Here is a 17,102-nt window from a genome sequence, read left to right on the forward strand (position 1 = left end):
ACCGTTTTGGAGAATCGCGGGCCGATATTTTTCGTTTGTTTTTTTTTTTTTTCATCGTCGTCGGTCGCGCGCGTTCGGGCGCGTCCGAACTCGTTCGAACTCGTTCGAACTCGTTCGAGGTCGCTCGTCTGGACGCTTCGGGGGTGGGGGGGAGAACGACGCGTTCTAGATGGTTCGTTTCGCGGGGGGGTGTCGCGCGCCCGTCTTCGTCGTCGTCGTTTTTTTTTTTTTTTAACTTTCGGTCCGAAGGTCGTTTCGATCCGCGTCGCGACGGGCAGCGCGCGGTTTTTCCGCCCATCCCGACTCATCGGGATCGATGGAGATGACTCATCGTTTCGTCGTTCGATCGACGCGTGACAATTTTTTTTTTCAACGCGCGTTCGAACTCGGCGTCGCGATCGCTCTTGTCGTTTCCTAATTTGGTTTTGTCGACGCGGTTTTCCTCAGTTTTGTTTCGCGGTTTTCCCGCCCATCCCCGACGCGACGCATCGAGAGATCGAGCGAGATGACTCGTCTCTTCGTTCGCGATAATTTTCATTCACCTCGCGTTCGACCTGTAATTCATGATTCGCGATAATTTATGTAACGCGCGTTCGAACTCGGCGTCGCGATCGCTCTCGTCGTTTCCTCCTTTTGTTTTTCTTTTATTTTTCGTCGGAGGATGCCGCGAGCGGTTGTCGTCATTCTGGGTTTTTTCAGAGGACGCGGCGAGCGGTTGTCGTCATTCCGGGAAAAAGCGCGTCCGGCAGGGGTACTTCTTTCGTTGAGACAACGAATGGGGGAGTATAAATTGAACGGGCGCGCGAACGGCGCGGCAAACGTTTTTTTTCTACGAGGATTCTAGAGCGCGGTTGAGAGTTAATATATTTGTAAAAAAAAATATGAGCGACGAGTACGCAAAACTTTGCAAACCAACGTTCGATCCTAAAATCAGAAAACCGATCGTGAAAATCAGCGAACCGCTAGTAAGAAATGGGGATCCGTTCGTGAGGAATGGGCATCCGCGACGCGTCGACGTAACGAGATATCTGATTCGTCGCGAAATCGGAATCGCCGATCTTCGATCTCAGCGAAGGTTTCTCGATATTTATGATTACGCTGAAACATTTACATGGCGGACTGCAGATGGACATATGCAGCTTGATTTTGATTTGTTAATGATGCATATGTAGCATTAGCGATACGTACTCGCGAATAAACGATCGAGGAATCGGACGACGAATGGCGCTGTCGCGAGCCTATGCCTAAGTTTTCGTCCGATTCGGACGACGAATCGGCGAGAGTCGAAACACCGTTGTCGAGTGCGCGCGCGTCGGTGGCGAAAGAGGACGCGCGATGGAATCTGGCTACCCATCATCTGCGAAGGGAAATCGGAGTGCGAATTGATCGCGAGCGAAAGTGGATAGAGACGACGGTGGCGAACTCCGTCAGGGCGAGCGATTATACGCGTCGCCTGCCGCTCAAGTATTATCTCTATCACGAGACGGTGTACGGAGGAGAGAGCAGGATACATCAAATTCAAACCACCCGGTCTCGTCGTCTTTTCGACCGAGTGAAGTTCAACGTTCCCGAGGGTGAACCTTTCTAGACGCGATGCGGAAAGAGAGCGACGAGTTGCTCGCCGCGGACGTCCGCGACGCGGACGGGTAACGCGCGTAGAGACGGCGATGCGACGAGTGTCTCCGACTCCTGCGGGAGCAGTGTCGAGTCAAACGCTCCGGGAAGCGAGGAAACACGGGAGCCGTGAGCGCTCTGGTGGCTCTGATAGCGCGATTGGAAGGTTCAAGGGAGGATCTGCGTCGACGGTTCGAACGCGCCGTAGGTGCCGGCTTGGACGGGGGGGAAGGTGGTAGCGGCGGAAGCAGCGACAGAGATTTCTCGTGGATCGAGATCGACGCGGCGTTCCAACGTCGCGTGCTGACCGGCGCCGTGACGAACTCGACGTACATCGAGCCCGCGCGATTTCTCGACGACGCGAAGGGCAGCGTGCTCGAAAAGGTGCGGGATAATATGACCGAACACGGGTGTCTGAAGGTCAACGTCATATTCAACGGGGAATTCGTAGCGGACGTTAAGACCGACGTGAAGAGTATCGCTACGCGGAACGAACAGCTTCTCCCAGGGTCCGATCTGAGCGAGTGGTACGATAAGCACGTGCGCGACGCGATTCTAACGCGGTTGGAAGAATTTCAGGAACGCGACAGCGGATGGGCGTTGTCGCGAATATTGAACCTAATCGTGAACGTAAACAAGTGTAATCCCATGCGCGTGGGATGTTGGATGAAAATACCGCTGGGTATAAGACTTAAAAAAGCGGTGGTCAACGTGCCGTCGGAGAACGACGCGTGTTTCGCGCGCGCGGTGGTTGCGGCTCTGTACCCCGCCAAGCGCAACGCGGAACGACACAGCCCGATTACGCGACGGTGCTGAATCTCGACGGGATCGATTTTTCCATAGATCTAAAAAAAATCGGAAAATTCGAACGTCAGAACGATGTATCGATCAACGTGTTTACAACTCGGGAAGGAATTGAAAAGAAAGCTAAGTTCGGCCGGGGCGCCGACCACAACTCGATCGTGCCTTTGCGGTTGACCGACGATAAGCGGGACAGGCACGTAAATCTGCTGTATCTGCGCAATACGCTGCGCGGCGTCAACAGGGGCCATTTCGCCTGGATAAAGAATCTGTCGCGATTGGTGAATTCGCAATTGACCGCGAAACGGTGCGCGAAGCACGTTTGCGATCGGTAGGTAAAAGAAATGAAATGAAATAAAATGAAACGAAAAAAAAAACACGAGGAACAAGGAAAAGACGAGGCGTTATTTTTTTTTTACATACGCACAGTAATCGTTTGCACGTTATTTTTCGCAGATGTCTACACTATTTCTATACGCGCGACAAGTTGGCCGCCCACAGCGTCGACTGCGGCCGAATGAACGACTGCGCCGTCGTTCTCCCGAATGAGAGCGACAAGTGGCTGTCTTTCGACAATTACGACAGAAAGGAGCGACTTCCCTTCGTAGTGTTTGCGGATCTGCAGTGTCTTCTCGAACGACGGGAGAGGGAAAACGTCGAGGGGGGCCCGAGAACGGAAAGATACGCTTATCAGCGTCACGTACCGTTCAGCGTGGGCTACTATCTGTGCTGCACCTACGACGATACCGCGTCCGCGTACAGATATCGTCGCTGCGAGGATTGCGTTTCGTGGTTCGTGAACGAGCTTCGCGTTCTCGAGCGTCGCGTTAAGAATAAATTTTCCACCAATGTAGCGATGGTGGAACTTACGGAGGACGAGAAAAGCGAATTTCTGCTCGCGACTCATTGTCACGTGTGCGAGAAACCGTTTAAACCGGAGAACAATCGCGTGCGGGATCACTGTCTCCTAACCGGACGTTACAGAGGTCCGGCGCATTCTCGTTGCAATCTGAATTATAGAAACGTTTACGTGATTCCCGTGTTCTTTCACAATTTGTCGGGTTACGACGCGCACTTCATCGTCGAGAAAATCGCGAACGATTTCGAGGGCGGGGTCAATCTGCTGCCGCTCACGAAGGAAAGCTACATATCTTTCTCGAAGACCGTTAAGGAGACGCAGACGGACGGGAAATGGGATCGGTACGTGAAGCTTCGATTCGTGGACTCGTATAAATTTTTAGCGGCAAGTATCGAAACCCTGGCGTCCTATCTGAACAGGGACAAGCTGAGAATCACGCGTTCGGAGTACGCGGATTTGAGCGCGAAGGATCTCGATCTGCTCACTCGCAAGGGAGTGTTTCCGTACGAGTACGTCGACGGCGCGGACAAACTGCGGGATACCGAGCTTCCACTGCGCGAGGCTTTTTACAGCTCCCTGACCGACGAGACCGCGAGCGAGAGCGACTACGAGCACGCGACGAGGGTCTGGCGACGTTTTCGCGTGCGAGATCTCGGCGAGTACAGCGATCTGTATCTCAAGACCGACGTGCTTCTTCTGGCGGATATATTTGAAAATTTTCGGGACGCGTGTTCGGCGAGTTACGGGCTCGATCCCGCGCATTACTACACGTTGCCGGGGTACACGTGGGACGCCATGCTGAGGTACACCGGCGTGCGTTTCGAGCTGCTCACCGACATCAATATGGTGCTGTTCGTGGAACGCGGAATACGCGGCGGCCTCAGTCAATGTTCGCTCAGGTACGCGCGAGCCAACAACAGGCACGTACCGACGTACGATTCGTCCCAGCCCACTACGTATCTCATGTATTACGACGTAAACAATCTGTACGGCTGGGCTATGAGCGAATCGTTGCCCTACGCGAATTTCCAGTGGCTCGACGATCCTGAGAATTTCGACGCGACGACCATGCCGACGGACAGCGACGTCGGTTACATTTTGGAGGTGGATCTCGAGTACCCGCGAGACCTGCACGACGCTCACGCGGATCTGCCGTTGTGCCCGACGCGCGACAAACCGCCCGGCAAGCGACAGGAAAAACTGCTCGCCACTCTCTACGACAAATCGCGCTACGTGACGCACTATCGAAACCTGCAGCAATGTCTGCGACTAGGTATGCATCTGACGCGCGTTCGTCGCGTTCTGCGATTTGCCCAGTCGCCGTGGCTTCGCGTCTACATCGAGCTGAACACCGCGCTTAGAACGCGCGCGAGCAACAAGTTCGAACGGAATTTGTACAAACTGATGAACAACGCCGTCTTCGGCAAGACTATGGAGAACGTGCGCGATCACGTGGACGTGCGTCTCGTGACGCGATGGGACGGGAGATACGGCGCGGAGGCGTTGATCGCTAAGCCGAACTTTCACAGCAGGAGCGTCTTCTCGGAGAATCTGGTGGCGATCGAGCTGCGAAGGCTCGAGGTAAAATTCAACAAGCCGATCTACGTGGGTATGTCTATTCTCGAGATATCTAAGACGCGTCTCTACGAGTTTCACTACGACTACATGGTGCCGCTCTATCGCGACCGTTGTCAAATTGCCTACACGGATACAGACAGTCTGATCTATTCGCTGGAGTGCGAAGACGCGTACGAGCGTATGAAACGCGACGTGCACAGGTTCGACATGAGCGATTACGCGGAGAACAACGCGCACGGTATGCCGCGCGTCAACAAGAAGGTGCCAGGTTTGATGAAGGACGAGAACAACGGCGCGATCATGACGGAGTTCGTGGGCCTCAGAGCGAAGATGTACACTTACAAGGTACTCGGACGCGACGACACCAAGAGAATAAAGGGCGTCAAGAGAAACGTAGTCGCGAAGAGGATCACGTTCGAGGATTACGTGGAGTGTCTGCGGAACGCGCGCGAGCTGAAGACGCGCCAGTCGTGCATACGCTCGACGCTGCACGAGGTTAACACCGTGTCGGAGCAAAAACTAGCCCTCAGTCCGCACGACGACAAGCGATACGTGACGTCAAACGGCGAGGAGACGCTTTCGTGGGGACATTACAAAATACCGTTGTAAAAAAGGGGTGAAACAATATTGTACGTTTTAAAAATTGTTTTATCGTAAAAATCAACAACACGTAAGAAACAAATCGACGAATGTGTAAACTTTTATTGACAATAAAGTAAGCGTTGTCTATTAATGTCTATTTCTTTCTTTTTACAACACAGACGCCTTATCTATCCACGAATTGTGCGAATTGTCCATTTCTAACCACTTCACGAACGCTCGATTGCCGCGCTTGCGCAGAACTTTTTCCACGAGATAAACGTCGGGATTGGAGACGCGCAGCAACTCGTGTTCGTAGAATCCTCCGGCTATCGCTTCTTCGCGAACGTCTTTCAGCAGATACGTAACGGGATTGGTCCTTTGTACTTTGGCTATGCGAAAGATCTCGGTGGTCCAATTGGGAGTGTAGCCTTTTTCGAAGATCGTTTTGAATTTGCTCACGCGCACCGGATCGCCGACTCGAAATTTTGCCGGCGCGGCTATCTTCGCGCGACCGTACACCGTGCGCAGCAATTTTTCGGCGACGGTGGGCGTCACGTCCGCCTGACGCATTCGGATCGTTCTGTGTCTGCGACGATTGTAATTCGACAAGAGGCGCGGCAGCGAGTCTATCCATCTGTACGATCCCTGGAGCGTGAAGAGCTTCCATATGTCGTTTTTCAGCGTACGATTGAATCTCTCCACCACCGACGCTTTCATCACCGAATACGTGGAATAGTGATTCACCTCGCGCTCGTCGAGGATTTTGCGCACGTCGGCGTTGTAGAATTCCTTTCCTTTGTCCGTTTGCAGATTCCTGGGGTGTCGCGCGTCCTCGCGAAAGATCTTTCGGAGAGCCGTCGCGACCTCCTTTCCGCCCTTGCTTTTGAGCGGGATCGCCCAGGCGTACTTGCTCAGCACATCGATGACCGTCAGAATGTAATTGTGGCCCGCGTTCGCGGGCGCATCTCGACCACGTCGGCCTGCCACAGGTCGTCGTAACCGCGCACCACGACGCGGCGGCGAGGAAAACTTTTTCGCGCCGGCGCGTGCAATTCTTCGACGAGTCTACGTTTTTCCACGCTCATTTTGTTTGATAATCTTCAAAACGGTCTTGATCGCGATGATTTCAACCTCGTGCGGACTCCGTCGCCGCTGCCCCGATTCGTCAGAGACATGCCGAATTTGTTCACGGACATCGCGCTGGCGGGCGCGCGACTCGCACTGACGTCGCGACCGACGCGACCGATCAATTTATAACGAAGCCGGCCTCGCGAAGTTCCTCGATTATCGACAGGATTTCGTTGTCGTGAGCATCGTTGCCGGCCCGACGAGAGGCGTCCAGCAGTCGAAGTCTATCGACCAGCTCGTTGGGATCGTCCCAGTGAACGTAATCGATAGCGTTGTCGGTCAGTCGCATGGCCGACGGTAGCCCGGCACCCTTCGTAGTTCCAACTCTGAGAGACAGGTTTACGAGCGGCGCTATTATATTTTTGTACTTCGGTCCCTTGTTGCCCTTGACGGGATTTTCGGCTTTACCGCCGCGTTTGTGAGCGCTGGTGGAAAAAAATATGCTCCTGTACGTTAATTTGTCCTTCTCCGTGTAGATTTTAAGGTCGGATTTTCCCATGAAAATCAACTCGTACAGGCCGCGCGTGCCTTTGTACGGTACACCGTCGATGACCATGGTGTCATCCGGTTTCAGTTTGAATCGCTTGTTTCCCAGCATCGCGCCTTTTTCGCCGAAATGCACTCCGTAAACGGTGTCCAACTCCTTGTTTTTGTCGCCGCCCAGAAGAGCGCCCAAGTATTCCCGCCCCAACGGTCCTAGTTTGCTAGTCAGAACGTCGCGACTTTCCGCCGTCTCAAAGATTTCCCGGCGGACGTCTCCAACGTGGGAGGCGGAGTCGTCGTCTCCGATACGATCTCGCGTTCTCTGGGTAAAAACTGGACCAAATCGTCGCGGATCGGCGTGGAGCTCATCGCGGTCGTCGTCGTCGCGGGAGCCGAACTCAGCCGTGCCGGACGCGACTCTCTTTTTTTCGCCGTCGCGGTTGTCCCGATTGGCGCGAATACGTCGTCGTCCTCCCAGTAATCGCGCTCCAGGTCGGCGCCAGCGTCGTCGTCGTCGTCGCCGTTCTCGCTGTTTTTCTTCGCTCTCTTCATCGCTTTCATCTTTTTCGGGAACGCAAAGCCAGCGCCGTCGTCGTCGTCGATCTTGCCCGGTCCTTTACCTCTGCGTTTCACGTCATCGGCGAGCCGTTTCAGAGGTTTGACGATAGGCTCGTACCTCTTTTCCAGAGCGATTTCGCTCTCCATTTTCCCGGCCCTGAGAGCGGCGTATTTTCTGCGAATCGAGGCGCGCGTCTTGGCTATTTCTCGCGCGGTTCTCTCCTCCGCGATCGCGCTCATACTCGCGACGAGGCGCACTGATCGACCCTACAGCACGGCGAAATCGTGGAAGCCCCGTCTGTACCGTCCGCCTCGCAACGCGCTGTCTTTGTCTATCACGGCGAAACCGTAGGTGCGCCGCCAACACTCGCGACAGAAGGCGCGAAATTCGTCGTACGACATGTCGATGTTCACGTGATCGTCGTACACGTGTCGCAGATTGGTGCCGTCCTGCCTGAACAGGATCAGCAGATTTGCGTTGTCGCGCACGAGATGTTTCGGTATCTTGGCGTACGTCTGACAGAGATAGAAGCAATCGATATTCGAATGTCGACCCATAGAAAAGTACTCCCTCATTCTGTCTTGCTTGTCGCAGGCCACGTCGTCGAAGATGAAAACCGAGTCGGGAAGCGCCTCGTCGGGCGGAACGACGTCTCGATTGTCGGAAAACGCGTGATAGCCGATCTCGTCTATAGGCTCGAACAATCGTTCGAGATATCGATACTTCGGTTGTTGCAGAGATTTCGAGTACACGTATACGTTCTCGAAACGGAGACCGTGCGGTTGTTCCAGCAGGCTCAGCAGAACGTTCGTCTTACCGCAATTGGAGGGACCGCAAATGATGCAACGGACGACGTTCGGAAGGAGAGGACCGTGCCGGCGCGATTCTCCGTTTTCTCTCCTGGTCGCGGCCGACCCCGCCGACGTTTTGCGATCCAGATTCGAGACTTCTAACGTCGCCGTCTGTCGCACGAATCGCATGTTTGCCTTCTCTCTCTTTCTCCCTCGAGTTTTTCCGCTCGGTTCGTTCGCGATGAGTCTCTCGATCGCTGGAAAAAAGAGGGGGAAGCGCGGACGTCGTTTCGTTTCGTCGCGCGTGCGCAAACGCCTCGCGCGCGGGTATAAGTAGCGCGAGCGTGTTGCCGTATCCGTAGAAAAAAAATTTATTTTCTAAAATCAACGAATCGTTCGCGCGCATCGGTGAGATGTCTCACAGTAGTGTGTTTCCCATACTGGTGGACGGTTACGAAATTCTCAATCTAACGGTGGAAGAGTTGCAATACATTCCGGAGGTCCTTCTGTTGCGTCAATTTGGGAGATACGTGCATCTGTTGTGGGACCGTTTGCCGGAACATATACAAGCGGATCCCGAGGTGCAAAGATATCGCCCGTGCATGCGACACTACAATCGTCCGTGGCAGCGAACGCACATAGACGGTCCGCCGCCGCTCATCAAGGACTGCCACGAGTGCAATCGCTTTCGCCCTGTGAACGGTGTATCTTCGATTTCCCGTTCGAACTAAGAAGAAGCGAATGCTCCTCGCGCAACTGCGACCGAATGCGCGGCACCGGTCTGCTCAATCGCGCGATAAACGCTCTTTCCTTCGAACTGCACATACCCGGTTATCAGTTCTGCGGGCCCGGTACGCGTCTAGCGAAGAGACTAGCGCGCGGCGAAGAAGGCATCAATCCATTGGACGCGGCGTGTCGGGAGCACGACATCGCGTATTCGCGAAGCGGCGAGCTCGCCGAGCGACACGTCGCCGATCGACGGCTCGCCGAGAGGGCGCGCGAGCGCGTCACCGCGAAGGATTCCACGGCCGGTGAGAGACTCGCCGCGGCGGCCGTATGGGCGGCTATGAAGACGAAGACGAAGCTGGGCATGGGTATGGAACGCAAAAGGAAAACGAGAAAAGGAACGGGATTAAGGAGAAGCGCGAAGACGAGAAGAAAGAAGCGGAGGATACTTCCGACGGCGAAACGCGGTGGCTTCTTGCCCTTTCTACCGATGTTGGGCGCTCTCGGTTCCTTGATCGGTGGCGCAACCACCGTGGCCAAAGCGGTGAGCGCCAACAAAGCGGCGCAAAAACAGTTCGACGAATTGCAGCGACACAATCGCGCAATGGAGGGTCGCGGGTTGTACCTCGCGCCGTATAAAAAGCGCGGTGGCGCGAGGAGAGTCGGCGAAAAAAAAAACCTCGCGTAAAAAAGCGAGGTTAGCGCGTCTACCTCCGTACGGCGTCACGACCGACGAACAGCTCGATCGAGCGGCGCGTCGCCTGCGCGTGCCCTTCTTCCGCGGGATGTTTATGCGCGACGCTCTGCCGACGAGGGTGCGACGCGCGGAGTGCGGCATCGTGAATCTCGACGACGCAGTGGGCCCGGACACGCATTGGGTCGCTTACGCGAAAAAAGGGAACTCGGCGATCTACTTCGACGCGTTTGGAAATCTCCGCCCGCCGAGGGATCTCGCGCGGTATCTCGGCGACAGTGGCGGCGAGAGCACGATCGTGACGTACAATCGTCGCGCGTTCCAGACATTCCATCAGAGAATCTGCGGACAACTGTGCCTGCGATTTTTTCGCGAGATCGATTGGGGGGGAGCGGGCGGACGATCGACGTTCTTCCGCGATGTCGCTGACGCTCACGTTGACCGAGACCGGCAGCGTTCTCACGGCGAGTCACTTTCCCGCTTTGGATCTGAGCGACGGCGAATACGAGCTGGGTTTGGCAACTTTTGAGACGTACAATTCGATACCGAACGTTACGTCCGCAAATAATCGCTTCTACTACGGCGAGGACGACCGGCGAATCGTCGTTCCGGAAGGTTCGTACGAGCTGCGAGCCGTGAGCAGATATCTGCGCGCCGCTCTTCTCCATCGCGAACGTCGCGCCCGCAAAAGAGACAAAATTAAGGAGAAAGGAGGAAAATCGCGGACCGACGACGCTGGACGGGTAAAAGAAAAAAACCGAACGGAAAAGGACGAAACCGACGACGAGATTTATTGCGCATACGTGGACGAAGACGACGATGACAACGATGGCGACGGTTATGACATATACGGGGACGACGACGGTGGCGACAGAGTGCTCGATCTTCGCGCCAACGAGAATATCATGAGAAGCGAGATAAAGTGCGCCTACCGAGTGAATTTTACAAAACCGAACAACATCGGTTCTCTTTTGGGTTTCTCGAGCGACCGTATCCTAAAACCGAACAAATGGTACGTTTCCGACGGACCCGTTGACGTCATGAGCGTGAACATAATTCGCATCGAGTGCAGTATCACCGCGGGAGCGTACAGCAACGGACGCTCGGTGCACGCAATACACGAATTCGCGCCGAAAGTTCCACCGGGATATAAACTGTCGGAGACTCCAACGCAGATCATTTACCTCCCGATCGTCGCGCGAAACGTCATTGATATCACGGTGCGAGTCGTGGATCAGAAAGATCGGTTGATCGACTTTCGCGGCGAGGAGATAACGATCAAATTGCACGTACGTTGTCGTCACGGTTAGTGTGTGTGTGCGCGCGTATCCCTGAAAAAAGAGAGAGCGAGAGGAGGGATGCTCGTTCTGAACGGATCTAGCACGAATTGTACGAACGAGCGAGCTAGCCCGTTCTACGACGAGATCGGAAGCGTAGGAAAGAGACGAGGCGGAGGAGGGGGACCCGTTCTCAGCAACGCCAACGTCAGATTCCTACGATCGCTGGGTCTCGCCGTGAGAAACGCGTCACCGTCGAACCGTTTCTACCTCGAGAGGAAAAATCATGGCCGACATCCTGAGTATCGGCGGTGAGCCGATCTTCGACAAGCGCATCGTCGGAATCGAGACTCACACGTATAACCCGTACGTCAACACGACGTTCGGACACAACGACGAGATACGAATACCCATACAGCAGCAGGATCTGTATACACTGCCGTGCGACAGTTTCTTGTACGTCGAGGGACGACTCAACGACGACGGCGCGACGAATGAGGAACAATACGCGAAATTAGTCAATAACTGCGTCGAGTTTATGTTCGACGAAATTCGATACGAGCTCGACGGCGTCGAGATCGACCGGTGTAGAAACGTCGGCATAACTAGCACGATAAAGAACTACATGTCGCTGACCGTCGAACGAGCCAGAAAACTGCAGAACGCTGGATGGAGTTATCCGACGAGCGAATCAAATCTGAACAACGCGTCCCATCAATTCAACTTTTGCGTACCTTTGAATATTCTTTTGGGTTTCTGCGAGGACTACAGCGTGGTGATAAACGCGCGACACGAGCTTATCCTGATACGCTCTCGTAGCGACCACAACTGCGTCGTAGATCCGAAGAAGACCGTGCCGAGAGATCCGGCCAAGGATCCTAAAATTACGTTATTGAAATGGCGTATGCCTCACGTGGCGCTGAACGACGTGACTAAATTATCGCTGTTGCGAACGTTGGAGAGCGGACGATTTCTGAGCGCGGGCTTTCGCTCTTGGGATCTGTACGAATTTCCCCTGCTGCAGAGCACGACCAAGCATTCGTGGGCCGTGAAAGCCGCGCCGCAATTGGAGAAGCCGCGATACGTCATATTCGCGCTGCAGACCGGACGGCGAAACGAATTCGCGGGCGACGCCTCGAGGTTCGATCATTGCGAGCTCGCCAACGTGAAATTGTATCTCAACTCGGAATTCTATCCCTACGACGACGTGAATGTGGATTTCGAGAGCGACAAGTTCGCCGTGCTGTACGAGATGTACGCAAAATTTCGAGGAGCGTATTACGGGAACGATCGCGACGACGCGCTCTTTTCCCCGCGCGAATTCGCGCGGGTAGCTCCGCTCGCGGTGATCGATTGTTTCCGTCAAAACGAATCGGTGAAGAGCGCCACCGTGGACGTGCGCATCGAGTTCGAAAACAAGGAAAACGTTCCGCCGAAAACCTCAGCTTTTTGTCTCATCGTTCACGATCGAGTCATCGAGTACAGTCCGCTGACCAACGTGGTGCGCAAAATTATCTAACGGAAATTGAAGTTGTGGAAATACCTTATCCGGGAAACTGAAAATGCGATTGCGAGAATACCTCATCTGGGAAACGGACAAATATGGTTATGAGGTTATTTTTATCCCGGAAACGAGGAATATATAAATTCGCGGGTTTCTTCCATCGTTTCTCAGTCTGCTCGGAACGAGCAACTTGAAACGAACGTCTGTTCTTTAATTTTTTTCCAACGCGCGCCGACGCAATGGCGACAGCGGCAACGACAACGACGATCTTCGTCGACCTGCAAGGATTCACGGTGGGCGACAGATTCGTTGCGAAGGAGGTGGCCGTGTTGCGAAGCGAGACACGCGTGCTCGCGCATCACGTGTTTCACGCACCGATGAGTTGGAATCTGCTGACGGCTCTGAGAAAGCGAGAGCCAGTTGGTTGATAGCGAACCATCACGGCCTTTGTTGGGAGGACGGTGACACGGACTATCGCCAGGCGAAGACGATCATTCGACGCGCGGTGCGCGACAACCTGGACAAGTTGCGTGAGACGGAGGAGACGCCCAACGCGCGAATCTACGTGAAAGGTCTCGAAAAGAAGAAATGGCTGCAGGAGATTCTCGGCGACATCGACGCGACGATCGTGAGCGTCGATGCGGAGTACGAGGACGTCGATCGGTTGGAGTCTCTTCGCACCGATCGCGCGTTTCGCTGCCAGCGTCACCAACGGTGCTGCGCCATGGAGAACGTGATGTGGTTGCGCGATTGGTGGATCGAGCGACGCGAATGTTTCGCCAGCATCGACTCCGCGAATTGAAATACTTTATAAATTTGTGTAAAAAAAAACGTTATATATTACTGGTTTAATATAATTTCATTTTTTAACGTATTAATTGTTTTATTTTATTGCGTTGCTCGTTTTTTTTTATTTTGTATATATTGTGTTTAATCGTTTATTTTTACTCCATTGTATCATATATATCCTTCTATCTATATTTTATCGAATAAAGATCGACGTAAAATCTATGACAAACAGAGTTCCTCTTTTCGCATACCACCTCCGTATTTATATACGTATACATTATATGCTACCGAGCGCGCGAAAATGGCCGGTCGCGGCAGCGCGTAACAATGGCCAGTCGCGGGAACGCGACAAACAGAGAAACGGCGAGCAAAAGCGAGAGCGCGATACGGGGGTGGGGCTCCAGTGCGAGATGCGGTTAGGAACGCAAGCGAGCGAGCGAGCGATAACGCCAAGCGTCAGATCGAGTGCGGAAGCGAGCGGTGAAGAAAACGCGATATCGTTAAAACATTTATTTTCACTGTTAATATTTATTTGTAATACAATATTATATAGCATATTATACATAAACTTTTGTCATTTAATAACATTTTTTCAATATATCGTATTTCACATTTTTTTCGCATTTTTTTCACATTGGGAGACCCAACATATGGGGACGGAGACATCGTCGTTGACGGTCACTGTTTCTTGGCTGTTCAGGTTCGGAGAATCCCCCCCCTCGTCGTCTCTCTCGCGACGACTCGCCTCTTCGTGCGAGCCCAGCCGCGCGATGTCCCTATGCATCCCACGAAGTTTCGTCACGAAGAATCTGATCTGGTTGCGAAATTTTTTCACCCAGGAAGTAATGATAGCCCTACGCAAAAAATACAATTAATAAATATAAACAAATATAAATATGAATAATAAATATAAATAATTGTAAATAATTATAAATATACATAAATATAAAATTTATCGTTTGATTATATTAAAAGAAATAATTTCGCGTTTGAACTCACGTTCTTTCGAGCATTGCGGCGTCCTCGTCCACGTGAACGGTGAGTTGCAAAAAGGGAGGCACCTTTTCCGTTAAGCACTTCACGCGCTGCTGCAACTGCCGCACCATGTTGCAATAATCCTCAATCTCCCTCGTCAGGGCTGTGGTTTGATTTTGTAATATATCACACACGCATTTTAAATCGTTAATTTTCTCCATCGTCTTGAGTTCACTCGAAGAGTGCGAATAGACTACGCCCAAGTCTAGTCTCGAGTTCTTATATATGGTAAAAAAGGGGTGTTACCCATGAGTGTTGCGATAGAAAAATATACTAACAATAGCATTTTATTGCGTAAGGAAATTATAAATCGATGGAAAATACGCATCGAGGAAAATAATTAATGCATTGTTTTTATCAAGCCGACTTATCCGCCGGAATCAATAGCATTTTATTGCGTGAGGAAAATATAAATCGATGAAAAATACGCATCGAGAAAAATAATTAACGCATTTTTCCTTATCGGGCCGACTCATCCGTCGGGATCTTCGACGCATTTTTTTTCACGCCCGAGACCCCCGCCGCGCCGCCACCTATCCGCGTTGTCGCTAACGAGCGTCATCGCGTAAACGTTCGCATTCGGAGCGCTCGTCGAGATCGCGCTCAAACCGCGACGCCCCGTCATCGCGGTTTCACCGTCTCTCTCTCGCTCTCGACGATGCGGCTCGCGTACATAATCCCGTTAACCGCGTGTTTCAACGCCGCGGCGTGCATCAATTCCACAATTACGGACGACAATTACGCGTTCACGTTCGAATACCTGCAGAAATACTGTCCAAAGATGTGGACGCGATTCCGGCTCAGAGACGAAACGACATTTTTCGCAAAGCCTTCAAGGTTTTTCAAAATTACTACGATTTACCCGGCGACGGAACGCCCAACAACGAAACGCTGCAATTCATGAGTAAACCGCGATGCGGTTTTCGAGACATCCTGAAGCACGGAACGAAAGCGAGCCTGTCCAAATGGCCGAAGACGCACCTGACGTGGCATTTTCACTTAGCCAACGAAACCGAGCTGAGCACGGCGCAGGCCGCGTTCGACCTGTGGTCGCAGCATTCTGCATTGACGTTCGAACGCTCCGAAACGTCGAATGCCGACATTATAATATCTTGGCGACGCCTACTACACTATAACACGAACGCCGAGGTAAACGGAGCATTGTGCTTGGTCAAATTCGACGGCCCCGGCAACGTGCTCGCCCACGCGTCTCTCCCGACGGACCAAGCGGGATTCGTTTCCGAGGTGCACGTCGACGGGGACGAGCCGTGGTACATTTACGTCAACAAACATCCCGCGGATAAGTTTTCCCTGCATTACACGCTGACGCACGAGATCGGCCACTCTCTCGGATTGGTGCACAACAGGCGCAAAACATCGGTGATGTTCGCGATACAGCCGGACCAGCAGTATCCGGTGAAGCTCGACGAAAACGACATCGCCGACATTCAACGTTTGTACGGTAAAAAAATTCAGAACGATAAGCCGCGTCGGACGCCAGCGCCGCCGCCGTCGCCGCCGCCGCCGTCGCCGGACCTGTGCAGCCTCGATCGCGTGAACGGGATATTGATTTTGGAAAATCGAATGTACATCTCGTACAAACGTTACGTTTGGTCGATCAATCTGGACGGTAGGACGTACAACGGACCTTTAGCCCTCTCGAATCACATGAGCTTTCTTCACGACAATTACACGCGCGTGACCGCTGCCTATCAATCCCCGTCCGGCGATCTCATGGTGTTCGTAGATAATTTGGTATACTTGGTTCAATATCCGGAATTTAGTCTGCGGCCAGGTTGGCCGAAAACCCTGCAAGAACTCGGATTTCCCGAAAACGCGCTGATCAACGGAGCGGTGAACACCCACAGAGGACGTTCCTACGTGGTGTTCAACGGTAACGCGGTGGGCGAGATAGACGAATGCGACAAGGACAAGAGAGTCGCCAAATTTACGCCCCTCGAGGCAACGTTTTCCGGAATACCAAAAGGCGTGACGTCAATATTCCGCTACATCGACGGTAATCTGTACTTTACCACTCGGGCGCAGTTCTACAAATTCAACGAATTTACGAGGACCGTCTCGTCGGCCGGTAAATTCGATCTGCGGATACTGAATATCGTCTGCCCTAAGGCCGACCTGCTGCAGCAGTTGCGCGATCTCCTCGATCGAATCGTACGCCTCAACGATAACTCGCTAACGTCGGCGAGCGATTATTGGAACGATGACGACACTGGAGTTCGGCTCTCCGATTTCCGCATCCGCCGAAGGAAGTAGACTACCGCGCAAATTTCCCACACCGCGCCACGCGCGACATAAGTCCTTTCCTACTTATACCGACGTGTCCCTTCCAAGGTATCAGTGTCGCGTCGTCGGCCGAATACGACGCGTCGGAAAAACAATCAGAAAGGAACGGTTACCGCGGCGCGAAATGTTCTCGACATTGGCCGATCGACCGGCGCCGAGGAGTATTTCTCCTACGGAGATGGCGGATTCTGAGGCGAACGACAACGGCAATAAAAGGCGGAGGATCAGTTCGATGGACGATCGCCATTATCTTCCTCGTCGCCAGGAATCGCGTCGCAGCTCTCATCCTCCAACCGATGCGCCCGTCGAGGACGATCGTCGTCGTCATCATCAGGAGTTTCGTTCCAACTTTCCCGTTGAATTGCCCCCTGTGCGCAT

The 17,102-nt window shown here is 53.1% G+C and overlaps 3 protein-coding genes across 3 annotated transcripts; all 3 read left to right on the forward strand.

The window, feature by feature from the left end:
* The first annotated feature begins 3,271 nt into the window (after nt 1-3,271).
* On the forward strand, nt 3,272-5,461 carry LOC112460819. The gene has a single exon (XM_025025706.1). The coding sequence runs from the start codon at nt 3,272-3,274 to the stop codon at nt 5,459-5,461; it is 2,190 nt and encodes a 729-aa protein (XP_024881474.1).
* Nucleotides 5,462-11,378: 5,917 nt separating this feature from the next.
* Nucleotides 11,379-12,611, forward strand: LOC112460820. The gene has a single exon (XM_025025707.1). It carries the CDS (start codon nt 11,379-11,381, stop codon nt 12,609-12,611), a length of 1,233 nt encoding a protein of 410 aa, XP_024881475.1.
* A 1,101-nt stretch (nt 12,612-13,712) lies between these two features.
* Nucleotides 13,713-16,694, forward strand: LOC112460821 (matrix metalloproteinase-2-like). Its single transcript, XM_025025708.1, has 2 exons — nt 13,713-13,800; nt 15,187-16,694. The coding sequence occupies exons 1-2, from the start codon at nt 13,713-13,715 to the stop codon at nt 16,692-16,694; spliced, it is 1,596 nt and encodes a 531-aa protein (XP_024881476.1).
* Nucleotides 16,695-17,102: the final 408 nt, after the last annotated feature.

This window comes from Temnothorax curvispinosus, unplaced genomic scaffold, assembly GCF_003070985.1.
Source record: "Temnothorax curvispinosus isolate PA1 unplaced genomic scaffold, ASM307098v1 QBEX01010842.1, whole genome shotgun sequence".
Classification (NCBI taxonomy): Eukaryota; Metazoa; Arthropoda; class Insecta; order Hymenoptera; family Formicidae; genus Temnothorax; species Temnothorax curvispinosus.